The 15,397-nt window shown below is 32.7% G+C and overlaps 1 protein-coding gene and 1 long non-coding RNA gene across 2 annotated transcripts; one reads left to right on the top strand and one right to left on the bottom strand.

Moving 5' to 3' along the window:
• Window positions 1–196: 196 nt before the first annotated feature.
• On the bottom strand, window positions 197–2,108 carry LOC110634128 (uncharacterized). The gene is made up of 3 exons (XR_009151378.1): window positions 1,845–2,108; window positions 1,105–1,675; window positions 197–850 (listed from the first exon to the last, which is right to left on the bottom strand). It is a non-coding gene; the product is annotated as an uncharacterized LOC110634128 (long non-coding RNA).
• A 147-nt stretch (window positions 2,109–2,255) lies between these two features.
• Window positions 2,256–11,379, top strand: LOC110634127 (uncharacterized). Its single transcript, XM_058153701.1, has 3 exons — window positions 2,256–2,767; window positions 2,983–3,112; window positions 10,861–11,379. The coding sequence occupies exons 1-3, from the start codon at window positions 2,351–2,353 to the stop codon at window positions 11,079–11,081; spliced, it is 768 nt and encodes a 255-aa protein (XP_058009684.1). The 5' UTR covers window positions 2,256–2,350; the 3' UTR covers window positions 11,082–11,379.
• Window positions 11,380–15,397: the final 4,018 nt, after the last annotated feature.

Raw genomic sequence — 15,397 nt, 5'->3', positions numbered from 1 at the left:
CGGTTCAGTTTTGAAAAGAAAAAATATGTTGAACCAAACTGAATCGAACCGAATTACTTTATTGATTTTTAAATTGATTAATTTTTATAGGGAATTTATGAATTATATGTGATCATATATATATAAATTATTTAATTTCATTGATTAATGGTTATTAGGTTTAAATCAATGTCAAATTATACTAAATAACTTGAAATCAAGTCCAAATTGAAAAACCTATCAAAACTTAAAAACTGATTGGTTTGAACTGCACTGAACCAAAAATAGAATAGTTCTGTTCGATTCAATTTTTCATTCATTTCAATTCAGTCTAGTTTTAAAATATAATAATTCAGTTAATTTAGTTTTCATAATTCGATTCTATTTGATTCGATTTGAATAGAATGCTCAGTCCTACATGACTACTAAGAACAATTAAATTTACCCCATAAACAAGCTTATAGAAAGGGAGATTAGTCATATAGTCCTGGCATTTTGGTATATAGAATTGCTATCGTAAAACATAATTTTTTAAATATATTAGTGAGGTAGTATTAAAAAATAAATTAAAATTAAATTTGATAAGTTTTATTTATAAAAAATATTAAAATGATAAAACAAATTTTTTTTGAAATTATTTTTTTTAATAGTATCTAAAATAATACTTACTTTTTAGTCCTCCAATCTTAACGGTAAACAGGCACACTGATGGCAGATTATTCATCACCAAAGGCAGAGGGTAGCATACCTTAATATTTTGTGCCCATCTCTCTCTGAAAACTGGCTGGGCGTAGCCATCAAGCCCATCAATTCACATAACCAGGCACATGCAAGTCGCCAATTCTGTGATTCCGCAGATACCATTCCATTGCTATCCAAACAATGCAAACAAGAGGATAACAATTAACAAATCAACAATGCAGATGAAGCATTTTAGATCCTTAGCAATGTTAAAAAAGGCCAATAAGAGATCAAAGACAGCTATTTCATGATCCATGATCCAGGAACATGGCAGTGTTTTATGTGACAAATGAAACAGAAAATGTTTATGTATTGTAGAAGTGTTAGTTCTTTAAAAAGATCAACTTTGAGACACTCAGGAAATGAAAAGGGAAAGATAAGTACCAATAGAACATTGAATGAATTATATAGTCTTGCAAGCTTGCTACCAAAATTTCACTGCAGAATTCACCTCAACAGAGAAAGACTGGAGAGAAGAAATTACAGGACACATTAGGGGAAGTCAAGAGATGAAGAGGAATTCTGTGAAGGGTAAGGTTGGATGGACATAAATCAGGTTATATTATCAAGTGAAAATGGGAATCTACAGTCTAATTTCATTGAGTTAGGTGGTCCATTCTTGGATTCCACCAACCAAACCACCACCACTACAGTGCCAAGATGAAAAGAAAAGGTCTCATTGATGAGACTGGCTGCTGTCTCCTTAGAAGTCAAGTAGAAGCAAGAAGAACTTTTAGTATATAGCGCTTTTCTAGTTTCCTAGAGAATGAAGATGTATAATAGGAAAAGCAACTTGTTAAGCAATAATTCAGATATAAAGACAAATGCAGAGCGACAGATTTGAGTAGATTTAGAGATCTATTGGCATATGTACAAACCTTGATAAACACTCTTGCCATTTTCAAAGCTTATTAGGGATTCATCTCCAAAAATTTCCAAAACCCATTGAATGTATCTATGGAAAGATCAAAGCAAGGATAAAAAAAGTCACAGGAGGCCGTATCTTCAAGCAATTTAATACCACCAGCAAGCCGTCATGGCTTGATTAAAATATCAAACATACTACAAGATTGCACTGACACCACAAACAGCAAAAAAAATATAATAGTAATAAGGAATATTACCTTATTTTTCCAAGAAAAAGAACCAACTAAGAACAGAGAAGCCCTTGTGAGCCAGAGGATTGAGGCCTTAGTTGACCGATATGCCAGTTCCTTGGACATTATTTTTCTTCGTTTGACAATTTTATCCATGTTTAAGCATCATAATTTCGTAATCTAAACTCTTCGTCTGCGGTGTCGATGAGGGTTTTTTTGATGTTCTTCAATGGTGTCGTTTTGTTAGTTGCCTGTGCAACTACAACCGGCTAACGACGGACAAGGAAAAACAGAACATCTGAACGAATATGCGCTAGGTGCCATTGGCTATATATACGGCAGCGTTTGAATATTAGGTATGATACGCTGCCGTATCCAACCCGTTTGTAATTCTCGGGGACCCGTCCAACAGGCAATCGGATCATCCACATTTTCACACTCTCGAAAAACCTCTCTTCTGCGTCACAAAGAGCCCCCAAATTGCAAAAGCCTCCCTTGAACCCCTCACTCCACCCACCTCTCTCTATCTCACTATGTTTAGAATCCACCGCTTTGCATTGGCCAAATCCTTCCACCTACGCTTCTTCTCTCCGTCCGCCGCTGCTCTCATCGAAGAACCAGCAATCGAGGCCGCCCCACTGACCTACCTCGAAGGACTCCCCAAGCCCGGTCCAGTGGAGACGATCCTCGCGATCCCTCGCTCCACATCCGGCAAGAGCATAGCCGCTAAAGAGCGAAAAGCTGGGCGAGTCCCGAGCATCCTGTTCGAGCAGGAAGATGGGCAGCATGGCGGTAATAAAAGGCTGATTTCGGTGCAGTCGAATCACGTTAGGAACTTGGTTAATAAGCTTGGAAGATCATTCTTCTTGTCCAGGCTTTTTAAACTTGAGGTCAGACCGGAGTTTGAGTCGGACGAGATCATCGAGGAAGTCCGGGTTTTGCCTAGATTGGTAATTTACTCTTTTTTGTTCAATGTCGATGCATTTCGGGATTTTCCTATGTTAATGTGGATTACTAAGTCAATTGTGGGGGTAATGTTTGGTTCCTGAGAAGTTTGATGGATATTTAACCCAAATGAGATGGGGAAGCTTATATGAAAAAGTTAGAATCAAGTTTCGAAAATGCTGTTATTAACATTGAGATTTGTCTCGTTGAATTGTCTCAGATTCATTTGCACTCGATAACTGATATACCCATTAATGGCACCTTCATAAGGGCACCTTCCACTGCGTTGTTGAAGGTTGATGTTCCTCTTGTCTTCACAGGCGAAGACGTATCTCCTGGACTCAGGAAAGGTTAGTCATTCCTTCTTTTTGTCGTACAACACTTTTAATTTGTGGTTTGGCTCCATAATTCTCTGGCTAATTATTGTAATTATGCACTTATGCAACAATTAAGCTGTAATCTCTAAAATGGGGGTTTTGTGTTACAAACCATCTTAGATACATGAAAACAAAAACTTGTAGGTATCTTCTTCTTGTGAACTTCAATTCATTCAATAATGCAGGTATCATGTTCTCCTTCTGGTAATATAGTGAATTTTTGAAAAGCTGTCTGCTGATATTCTTTAAGAATGATCAGATTACGAATGCAATTTTGATTGAGATGTAGCCTTCTGTATTGCCATCTAGGTAAAGTAAGAGATGAGATAGAAGTGAAGTATAGGCTTCCTTTTGTAGAGCCTGAGAGAATGCATATCAGAGAAACTTAAAATGGAAAAGGGAATCAAAAATTATTTTATTAAGTTGGGTTACTTTTTCTTTATGTACACAATATACATACCTTGATCACCAATCTGTCAGCCTGACAAGCACTTATAACTACCTCTCCAGCTCAGCTAACAGCAACACCTTTCCCACCTTCAATAACTTACACATTCTGTACAGTCCCTCCTCAAGATAGAGATGGGTTTACGGAAACCAATCCCTTCTTGGACAAAAAATGATGAAACAACCATTAGAGGTTTCATAAACAGGTTGGCAAGCTGCAGTTTGGCACTAATGTGATGAGTAACAATGAACTTGCGGAAGACTTGTTGACAGACGATGTGGCAATAATATCCAGATGTTTCATTCTTTTATGAAACACTGGATTTTCGGAGATGTGAACAACGGATAAAGAAATTGGAAGCGATAACGGAATTTGCAAGTCATGCAACAAGTATAACATCCATGGAGCTCACAAGTGGTTTTTGGCCATTACTTTTTGTTCTTCTAGGAAACTAGTGAAGAGCCTGAAAAACACACAATATCCTGCAGTGAGTTTCTTGTCAAGGTACATGTGCTCCAATCTTCGTCACAATAAGCTCGAAGATGAAGGCTTGTGTTGGTGGGAAAAATAGACCCTTGGTGTTCCTTTCAAATACTGAAGCAAAGCAAATAAGGCATCCCAATGTGGTTGCGGGCTTGTTGAAGAAATTGACTTAAGCATTGTGCCACAAAAGAGATATTGGGCGGGGTAAGATTAAGGTACAAGAGGCATCCCACCAAATGTCGGTAGTGTTTAGGATCAACAAAGACTTCACCTGCTGAATTATTAAAGTGCAGCCCCTTTGACATGGGAAATTCCTTTATTGTGACGTCAAGTATTCCGGTGTCGGTGAGAATGTCAAAGATGTATTTTTGTTGACTAATGAATAGACTAGTAGTAGACCAAGCAATCTTGACTATAAGGAAATACTTGGCATGGCCAAGGTCTTTCATCGTGAAAGAATGATGGAGATAATCCTTGACAGCAATGATGTTAGCTTCCTTGGCATCGATAATCAATACGTCTACGTATCAAGCAACGCAAGGAAATCTTTGCCTGCGCCTTTAATAAAAAGGCAATTATCATGTATGGATTGAGTAAAGCCATAAGTTGTTAATTTGGAAGTCAATTCTTTATTCCACTGGCGGCCCGTTTGTTTGAGACCATAAAGAGATTTCACCAATTTAAAAACTTGGCCGAGCTTAGCTTTTCATACCCTTCTAGAGATTTCTTGTATAGTTCTTCATCAGTGAAACCATGAAGATATGCATTATTTATAACAAGTTGATGTAATGGCCAATTTCGTGCAAAAGCAAGTGCCAAAAGAATTTGAACAGTAATAGTCTTAACCACAGGAGAAAAACTAGCAGTGTAAGCAAGCCTCGACAATTGATTATTGCTTTTAGCAACTAATCTCGCCTTGTATTGTTCCACGGTGCCATTAGGATCTTTGTTAGCCTGAACATAACTAGTAGGCTTGGGAATCGTAGATACATTGGCAATAAAATGAAGGTAAGTAAGGTGAAATGTAAAGGAAGATGAATTAAGAGAGGTGAGGAAAATTCCTAATGACATTGCAATGGATGTTGGACCAGTGTTAGTTGATTGATTGAACAAATGAGGGAGATCACCAGATTGGACATGAGCAACAAAGTCACGTAGCCAAGTGGGTTTATGAGTGATTCTACTACTTTTCCGTTGAACAATGTTTTGATCTTGGTGTAAGGATGGACGAGGTGTAGGTGCATTATGTAGGATTGTGTAGGTTGTGGAGATGAAGGCATAATAGGGTGTGAGGTAAGCGATGGAAATTGTGAGAGTATTGGTGTATGATTTGTGGGTAAGACATTTTGAGGAGAAATGGAAGGTTGATCATGTATTGGTATTGGAAGAATAGGAGCGTCAAATGAAGATGGAATAGATGAAATTGGTGAAAAGGAGAAAGGAAAAATAGTTTCTTTAAAGACAACATTGCGAGATATAAGAACAAAACTGGTATCAAGATTGTATAAGCGGTAAGCTTTTTCACCTAGGGGATAACCAAGGAAAATGCACTTGTAGGCTCATAGAGCAAATTTGTTTTTGTGAGGCAAAGTGTTTGTGGTGTAACATAAGCATCCAAATGTCTCATGTATGAATAATCAGGAATGTTGCTATAAAGAACTTCGTTTGGTGTCCTCCATTACGACAATTTGATAGGGAGGCGATTGACAATGTACATAGCAGTGAATAAGGAGTCTCCCCATAATTTTGATGGAAGAGATGATTGAAATATTAATGATCTAGCAATCTGTAGTAGCTGCTTGTTTTTCTTTCCACAAATATGTTGTGGGGAATAGGCACATGATCGTTGTCGAATGGTACCTCTTTCTTAGAACTATTGAGCACACGTGGTTAAGAAACTCGCTGCCATTATCACTTTTAATCGTGTTGACTGATATGTAGAATTGATTGGCAATAGTGTTGAGAAATATTTTGAGCGTGGAATGTGTTTGAGTTTTGTCTTGCAATAGATATGTCCAAGTTGCACGACTATGATCATCAACAATTGTAAGCATGTAGTTAGTTCCCATTATTGAAAGAGCTCTATAAGGTCCTCACAAGTCAATATGTATAAGCTGAAATGGGAAGTCAGATTGAGTGTTACTAGGAAGAAATGGGAGTTGTTGTTGCTTAGATTTGTGACAAGCACTACAATCCCAAGATACCATTTGTATGTGAAACATTTGGAACATGTGAAAAGTATTCTGGGTAGCATGGCCCAATCTGTTGTGCCACAACTGACCATCGTTCGAAATGGTAGTGTTCATAACAATACAAGTATCATTGGGTTCATTGCAACAACTTCCAATAGTAGTAGATAACTCGGGTACAACTTGGCTAATACATGCCTTGGCTACATGAAAAGAAGTCTCATCCAATCTGTATAGACCACCTTCCAATTGTCCAATAACAATAATTTTCTTAGTCCATCGGTCTTGTAAAAGACAATGGGAAGGTAAAAATGTGACAATGATATTCATAGTAGTGGCAAGTTTTCCTTCGGATAATAGGCTATGTTTGAAAGTGGGTATACAAAGAACATTAGTTAAATGCAAGCATGGGTTTAGAGAAACAATACCTATGGTGCTGAACATTTGTTTCATGCCATTAGGTAAAAAAATGAGTGTGATTAGCGGGTTGATACTTAGAATGAAGTCGTGTATGGTCATATATCATGTGAGTGGAAGTGCTAATATCTATAATCCATGAACCATTCCAATTATATTCAGAACTCAGAAGAGAATGACAAACAACCATACCTGCATAATTAGAGAAATTGGGACCTTCATACTCGATGCTTACCTTGCCCTTCATGCACCAAGCCACTCCTTGTTGCATGGCTATAGGAAAAATTCTTTCCCCAATCAATTGGTGCATAATCAAGAGGCGTATCTTGAATAGCAGCATATGTTATTGCTTTGCTTGATTTCTTTTGCTTAAATTCATGAAACCACTCAGGGTACTGTGCAATATGAAACACTCCTTCATGATACAATATAATTAGCCAAGTCCTTAAATAAGAGATACATGTAAGTGTAGAAAGAAGTCATATCTCTTATTACCCAAATATCTGATACCCCACTTCTTCATATGACTACTTTGGCTTGGATCATGCCTTAATTAAAGAGAAAAGGGGGTCGTACATCTGACTTCGACTTTTTATAATTGTAACAAATTCACTCCATTGAGAGTTGGGTGATTACCATTGGTTATCTTCTTAAAGAATCTAATTATTAAGCTTTACTTACTTTGAAAGGGTACCCTCACAATGGAGATACCCCAAAGACGAGGCATGCAGGATAATTAGACTCTATGTAAATCTCCTGGATGAAGTGATCGTGTTTATTAACCATGATTCATATGGCCCTATGAAATGATTAAGAGATGTTATCCCACTTAGAAGTAGCTCACGTTTCGTTTCGACCTACTTTCATTGGATGTCTTGGATAAACAGGTTGGTCAATATGCTACCCCAAAGGAGCAGGTTGCATAAGTTATTCGTTCTATAGGTCTGCCTTAATACCTTCCATCCCCATCAAGTCAGAAATGTCAAAGTCATTATTGCACTAAAATAATATTTTTAGACTTTTCATGCAGACCCTTGCAATTGAACAGCCTATTTGAGATGCCTTTACAAGTGTCTACTAGGTATTGGTTTACTTGTTCTATAAGTAAGACCCTTCATATTAGGAAAAGTTAACTTAGAACATTCCCAGTCTTACTTCTAATTCTTCCATTAATGCACCAAAGAAAAGGCTACTTTGGTACTCCATTCTTGCTATCCCACAATTGCCTCATAATGAAGTAGTTGTAATGCTCTTACACCCATCTAAAAGTAGTTGTATATTCCACAGAAGTACTCGAAAGTAGTTGTATATCTTTTAAAGGAACCCGAGTTCCCTTAAATAGTACCCTTGTCAATGTGTCCTTTATTTAGATACCCTCGGTAGCACAAGTTATCACTTCACATGACCACTCTTGTTACAATAGCTATAGAATCTATCCTCTTATCTCCCTTTCACACTTACCGCTCCCAACATCTTTCTTGTTAAAACCACTTTTAGCAACCATAACCTTATTTTCACCCATTTCAGTTACCAAAACAAGTGCATTTTGCTGTTTCTCTACTCGCAATGCGATAGAATAGGCTTTATTTGCGCGTGGCAAAGGATCCATGAGAAGAATTTGGTTTCTCACATGATCATAGTTATCTCAGCCCATAAAATATTGGATTAACTAGTCATACTTATCCATCTCGGCAATGGCTCTTGTAACCCCACAAGTACACCCGCCACAAGTGCAAGCAGGGCTTGGTTTCAAACAACTCAGTTCGTCCCAAAATCTCTTTTAGTTTAGAAAAATACACCATCAATGACATATTTCCTTGTGTAAATGAACAAATTTCATGTTTAATATGATATAAAAGTGACCCATTACTATCATCAAACTTTTGTTCTATTTCATTCCACAAATCTTTAGCTGAAGATGCATACAAGAACGATTCAACTAAATCTTTCGAAATAGCACTCAAGATCCAAGAAATTACCATATAATTTGTGCGCCTCCATTTCTCAAATAGAGGATAATCTTTTGGTGGCTTCTCAACCTTCCCAATTATGAAACCCATCTTGTCCTTCGCACATAACGCGATGACCATTGAGCGACTCTAGGCGAGATAATTCAATCCATTTAGCGGCACACTCACCAACAAGATACCGGATTATCCGAGTTTTGGATATGAAACACCTCTTCAATTGATTGATCCATCCAGTTTCCTACTTCACTAGAGCTACCAGTAGCCATATAAGCAATTGTAAAATCAGATATTAGGGAAAAGCTGCTTCTTCAGATCTAACCGCATCTTATGATCTATCTGATTAGAATTAGTTTAGCATGTGTTTGGTATAGTCACTCTATCCATAGAGGCAAGCAATGCTCTGATACCATGAGAGAATGCATATTAGAGAAACATAAAATGGAAAAGGGAATAAAAAATCACTTTATTAAGTTGGTTACCATTTCTTTATATACACAAGACACGTGCCTTGATCACCAATCTGTCAGCCTAACAAGCACTTATAACTATTTCTCTAGCTCAGCTAACAGCTCCAACCTCCTAACAACTTGCCCCAACTTCCTAACAACTGTCCCACCTCCAATAACTTACATATTCTCTACAGACCCTCCCTAACATTCTTTTATCTTCTACATACCTTGTTGAGTTTCATATTTGCAAGTCAATTTGATGTTAGTTGTTTCGTTAAAGTAACTTGAGTATCAAGTTGTTTTCCTTATGAGGAATCTAAGTACTTACTGAAGTAGTTGAAGCTTGATTCATATCTATGTTTTCCTTCATTTCAACTTTTATATCCATTCTCATTTTCTAGCTTTTAGCTTACCACAGTCCTTTTAGATTGACTTTATAAATCTCATACCTGAAATCTAAGGACATCCTTTTCAACTTTTCCTTTTGCAATTTCAAAACAACTGAGGTTTTTCGGACGCTGTTTTTCATTAAAAATTGTTATGAAGGTGTAGTTGTGTTCGGCAATGATACCAACTTGTATACAATTGATTATAGCTGTCTCCAAACATAAGATTGCATGGCAAGAGGCAATGATGATAGATTGATTACAGTGTGCTAATGAAACTATAGAAGCAGATTCGAGTTAATAAACTTGGTACAGGTACTAAGCAACTAACCAATGACATGAGAAGTGCTTGAGTTGATAAATTTTCAACCTGAGCTTAATAGATGCACTTTTCATTGAGGCGTTTTATGTCTGAAAAAAAAAAATAAACTGCTTCGCTTGGAAATCTCCTACTTATTGGTGTGTCCAATCGATGGGGCTGGGCCATGTATAAATATTCCCTAACGTTCTTCGAGAGAGGTCGGGGTGAACGAGTCATGACTCCGGTTGCTTCGTGAGGACGTTCAGTCTAAAGGGTCCGAAATGATGTGTCCCACATCGGTTCTGCAGGGAGGTTATGGGTGTAATATGTATGGGTTTGCAAACCTCTCCTTACGAGCTAGCTTTTGAGGTGGAGTTAGCCAAGTTCATGTCACTTATGGTTGTGCTTACTTTATTGTTAGCTGCCGTTAGTGCAGTCCCTGGTCATTTCCCTAGCTAAAATGGTTGTGCACAATGGTTTTCATTACTATCGATTTCAGTGAGTGCTTCCTAGTCATATAAACATGTTTTTATTTCCTTATTGGTCTGTTTGGTGAGATATGCAATGGGATGGCCAACTTTATCGCAGCCCATTGCAATTACTTGAATTTTAGACCTCCAAATTGGAACCCCAGGCTCTAATTATATCAGGCATCCCCCTCGGGAACCAGCATTTAGTTATCAAGGGAAAATAAATTAGATGGGCATCAACCAGGACACTTTCCTATTAACATGACATTGCGAGGTTTTATTGATAGGCAATTACAATGGATAGTATTCATGCTTAGTGGGAAAAATGGTGCTTAAATATATATTTTATAAGTTTTCACAGAATCAAGCTACTTGGTAATGATTGTTAATCATGTGCTTGATTGTCATAGAAGATATTTGTAGCAGTGACTAGTGAGCGAGTAGTCTCCTCTAGAGATAATATTCCTGCAGGAAGCTATTATCTTTTTTTCTTTCACTAGGCATTTTTTTTATGTGCAAATAAATTTGTCATTTATATATATTTTTTTAATTTTCATGTTGATTGACCTAATCTGTGGAAGCATTTCTTATACTTACAAAATTGCCAGGTTCTTATTTGAATATCATTAAGAGGACCGTCAAGTTCCTATGCCCCGCAGATATAATTCCTCCATATATTGAGGTGGATCTAAGTGAACTGGACGTGGGCCAAAAGTTGGTAATGGGAGACCTCAAGGTTCATCCAGCTCTACAGCTCATCCAGTCAGAAGAACAGCCTGTTGTTAAGATCATGGGAGCCAGGGTTTCTGACCAAAGGAAATCTAAATAAGCACTTGAGGATTCATCCCCACTCCTCGGAGCATTTACAGGCAAAAGTAGTTCTCTGATCATCAAAACTTAGTTATTGTACTGTATAGTAGAGGGCAGGTCCGTCCAATCTTAGAGTGGTTGTAATCTTTTTGTTTTTTGGATTCCTTTTTCACTTTTGGGTGAGAGAATAGTGGAGGTCAGAGCCTGCCATTTTTGGACTTGCTAGTTACTGATCCAAGAAATAATTCCTTATTTATAATCATTATTCTTGTTATAATGACTATGGATTTCTAGGATAATTTTTCTTGTTCCTTTAATTGATTTTTAGAATCTAATTGCTGAAGGGATTAATATACAGGATTATCTTTTGTCGGTCTGGAAGTTTGGGGGGAACAAGGCCTGATCCTTTCTGTGACTTATTCTATGATGAGTAGGTTCATAATTTTTTTTTTTTTTGGGTGAAAAATAGGTTCATAAGTAATGAATGCCATGGTGATTTGGAAAAAAAAAAAAATGTATGCCATAGTCGTTTCACAGTAAGCTCCATTATTGGACTGTGGATTAACAGATTCCACAAATGGTCCTTTTGAGTCCAATTTTTGAGAGTGGAGTCCTCTTCTTACTTTATTGGTACTTCGAGGTTGAAAAATGCTTGTTTAAGCAATGGAGGATTGTTATAGAATTTTATTTAGAATAGGGTTTAATTTGTACTTTTGTATTTGTTGGAGAAGTTTAATTTAGTCTATTTTTAATTTTTGATCCAAGTTAATCCATAAATTTTAATTTATACTCAAATTAGCTCAATTAATAAAAATATGTAATTATTTAATTATTTTTTTAAATATTAATAAAATAAAAATATTATTTTTATTATTCAATATTATTAATTAGAATAATAATAATTTTCAGTTTAATTAATAATATTGAATAATAAAAATAATATTTTTATTTAATTAATTATACAATATAAAAAATAATATTTTAATATTAAAATATAATTAAATATTAAATAATTTATTTAAATAAATTATTTGATATATAAACAAATTAATTAATTAATTATACAATATAAAAATAATATTTTAATATTAACAAAAGTCATTTTTTAATATTATTTAAATAAAATAATTAAATATTTTAAAATTGATATTAAAATATTATTTTTATATTGTTTAATTTGTATAATTAAAATATTAAATAAATTATTTTTATATTATATTTTAATATTAAAAAAATAATATTTTTATTAATTTAGCTAATTTGAATATAAATTAAAATTTATGAGTTAAATTAGACTAAAAATTAAAAATAAATTAAATTAAACCCTGAAATAAATATATGGGACAAATTGAAACTTATTCCAATTTTATTTATTCCTTTTTTGGAATTTGCAATGGTTGTATCTTCTTACCATTTTTTTTTTTAATCCAAACTAATTCAATTCGATTTCCTCCATCAATGATTTTAATTATTTTGATTTCGTTAAAAATTAAACCTAATCTATTGATATTGATCTTTAATTCTTTCTGGTTCTATATAATAATTTTTATATGATTGAAATAATATTTTAATGATTAGATATATATTTCATATTATAATAGGTAAGAAATTTAAACCCTAATAATTCTATATTCTCTAAATACTCCCGATTTACCAAAAATCTCCTTAAAATGCTTATTAAAACTAGCACACACCCATGCATCCTCAACATATAAATAGAAAATGGGTATTAAAAAAAATGAAATAAATGATAATCTTTTTCATATGAAAAATCATTTCATATTATATGACTCAATGATATTGGAGTTGTCTTAAAAATTATAAAATTTTGAATTCAAATTTCAACAATTTAATTATACCAAAATAGAAAATATTTTCATTTCATTCTTTGGTTGCAATGATATTTATTTAATTATACGTGTTTATTTTATATTGTATTTTCATATTTTAATAAAATTATCAAAATTTAAAAAATAGAAAATAACTTTCTCTTTTAAAAAATGATAGTTATTTTTTTTTAATGATTTAATTTTTTTAATTAAAAAATATTTTTTATTAATTAATTTTTTTGAGTGCTCTAAACGTTAAAAAATTTAAAAATTAATTTTTAAAAACATATTTTCTGTGAAATAATCAAAACCACCATGCCTTGTTTTATAAACACATAGCTCTAATCTTGTATCATTTAGTGTATAATACAATCACATTGAAATAACAAATTATTCCATTAATTTACCGTCTAAATATACTTAATATTATACAAATAAATTTTTTGGTGATCCAAGAAAATTAAACTGAGAGTGAGGAGGAAGAATAATGAAAAATGAAGTAAAATTTCAATTAATGAGATATTTTTTTCTTTTTTATTAAGAAAATTATTGTTAAAAATTATTTTATATTGTATTTTATTTTAACAGTAAATTATTGCAAATTTATAATTAAAATATTTAATATCTTATATAATTACTTTAAAATCAACTTTTAAATTAAAATTAAATACTATAAAAAAAAAATTTTAAACCATAGATATACCAAGTTACTGACAGACCAACAATGCCTTAAAAGTGTTATACGGTGACTCATAAGAATGATATTTACATAAAAAAAATATATAAACTATCAAATGCTAATTTTATTTTATTGTTAATTATTAATATTAAATAATTTGATTTATATGATGGAAATTATGGAAATGATTTCAAACATACTTAATGATAAAAAAGAATTTCAATTAATTTAAGATTAAAATTTAATTATTATATATAGTAATAATATAATAATAAAAAACTTAAAACTTATAGAGATTTAAACTTAAAACTGTTTGATGAATTTTTTTTTTTAAATATTGAGATATTTCATTGGGAATTAGAATTTGGATAAATTTCCTTTTTTGATGTTGAATTAAAAAAATTAAGACCTGAAATAAAAATCTATCATGTATATCAAGATGGAGAATTTAATAGCCAACCAACCTTCTCCTTTTGTAGGAGGGAAAATGAAGAAAGGAAATTAAGTGAAATTATAAAAAAAAAAAAAAATTTTATAAAAAGTAAAATTATGATTTTGTTTATAAATATTTTTTATAGAAAAAAAATAAATTTTTTTTTCATTTTTCTATGTTTTGACGGAAAGAAAATTAAAGAAAGAAAATTATTATATTTTTTTCTATTATGTCTATATTAAATAAATAAAATTATATTAAAAATAATTATAGAAGAAAAAATATAAAGAAAAAAAATTAATATTAATTTCGAATCTTTTTCGCCAATTTGGAAGAAAAATAAAATGGCTCAAAATGAGCATTTAAAGACAAATACTCTTTTTTTTTCTTTTTCTTTTTTTTCTTAGATAAAAATTTTTAATTTTTCATTTTTACTTTTTTTTCAATAAAATAAAGGAATTGCTTTTTTTTTTTTTCCTTCTCCTGCCAATTTTCTTTTCCTTTTCCTTGTTATAAAATAGGCCTTAAGACATGTTTGGAAAATTTATGGGGATCACTTCAATTTTTTAGTGTAATTAACTTTGATTAAGACTGAAAGCCGAGACTTTACAGCTCTGAGATAACTCCATTATTATTGAGCTAAAGTATATTAATAAGGATAATTTCAAATTTTAGTTCATAGATAATAAATGAAATTATTTATTTAAAAAAAATTAGATGAAGTTAATTGTGGAATGTGATTTGTATGCTATCTTAATTTTCCTTTTTAATTATTAGCCAAATGGAAATTACCTAACGATTTAATTTAATCAAAGAAAAAGTTAATATAATCAAAGAAAACGTTAAAGGAAAAGAGAGAAGTTTTATATATGTGATTGGAAATGATAGACTTTATATTCTACTACTCATTCTCAATGAGCTACAATGGACTTAAAAAACATTTCTACTGTTACATATAAATAATATAATATGCTTCAAAGTTTTTTTTTTAATTTATTTATATATATATATATATATATATATATATATATATATATATATATATATATATATAGGTAAAACGCACACACTCACGCTCAGGAATAAGATTTGTTATCTCGATAAAATCATAGCATATGCTTCAAAGTTCACATGATGAAAAACTACAAACTAAATGCTCTACTTTCTGGTGCTTTATGCAAAGCCTAACTGCTCTTCTTTTCTTGTTTTTTTTTGTGGGATTCAACTACACTTCTTTGCTTCAAATGAAATCCCAACCTGTCTACCTGTTATCAGAAGAAAGAGGAAATTTTCTAGCAAATTGGAGTTGGTCTATGGATAAGATTTGAAATATTATACCATATATGATAAAATCATATCTCAAGGATTTTCTGACCAGATTCCAAATATTGTAT

Source organism: Hevea brasiliensis, chromosome 9 (genome assembly GCF_030052815.1).
Source record: "Hevea brasiliensis isolate MT/VB/25A 57/8 chromosome 9, ASM3005281v1, whole genome shotgun sequence".
NCBI lineage: Eukaryota > Viridiplantae > Streptophyta > Magnoliopsida > Malpighiales > Euphorbiaceae > Hevea > Hevea brasiliensis.
This window is presented reverse-complemented; position numbering and strand designations above follow the sequence as displayed.

Coding starts and splice junctions, on each gene's coding strand:
- LOC110634127 (XM_058153701.1), top strand. CDS start 2,351: ATGTTTAGAATCCACCGCTTTGCATTGGCCAAATCCTTCCACCTACGC. Junction 2,768..2,982: donor TCCGGGTTTTGCCTAGATTG/GTAATTTACTCT, acceptor GAATTGTCTCAG/ATTCATTTGCACTCGATAAC. Junction 3,113..10,860: donor ATCTCCTGGACTCAGGAAAG/GTTAGTCATTCC, acceptor CAAAATTGCCAG/GTTCTTATTTGAATATCATT.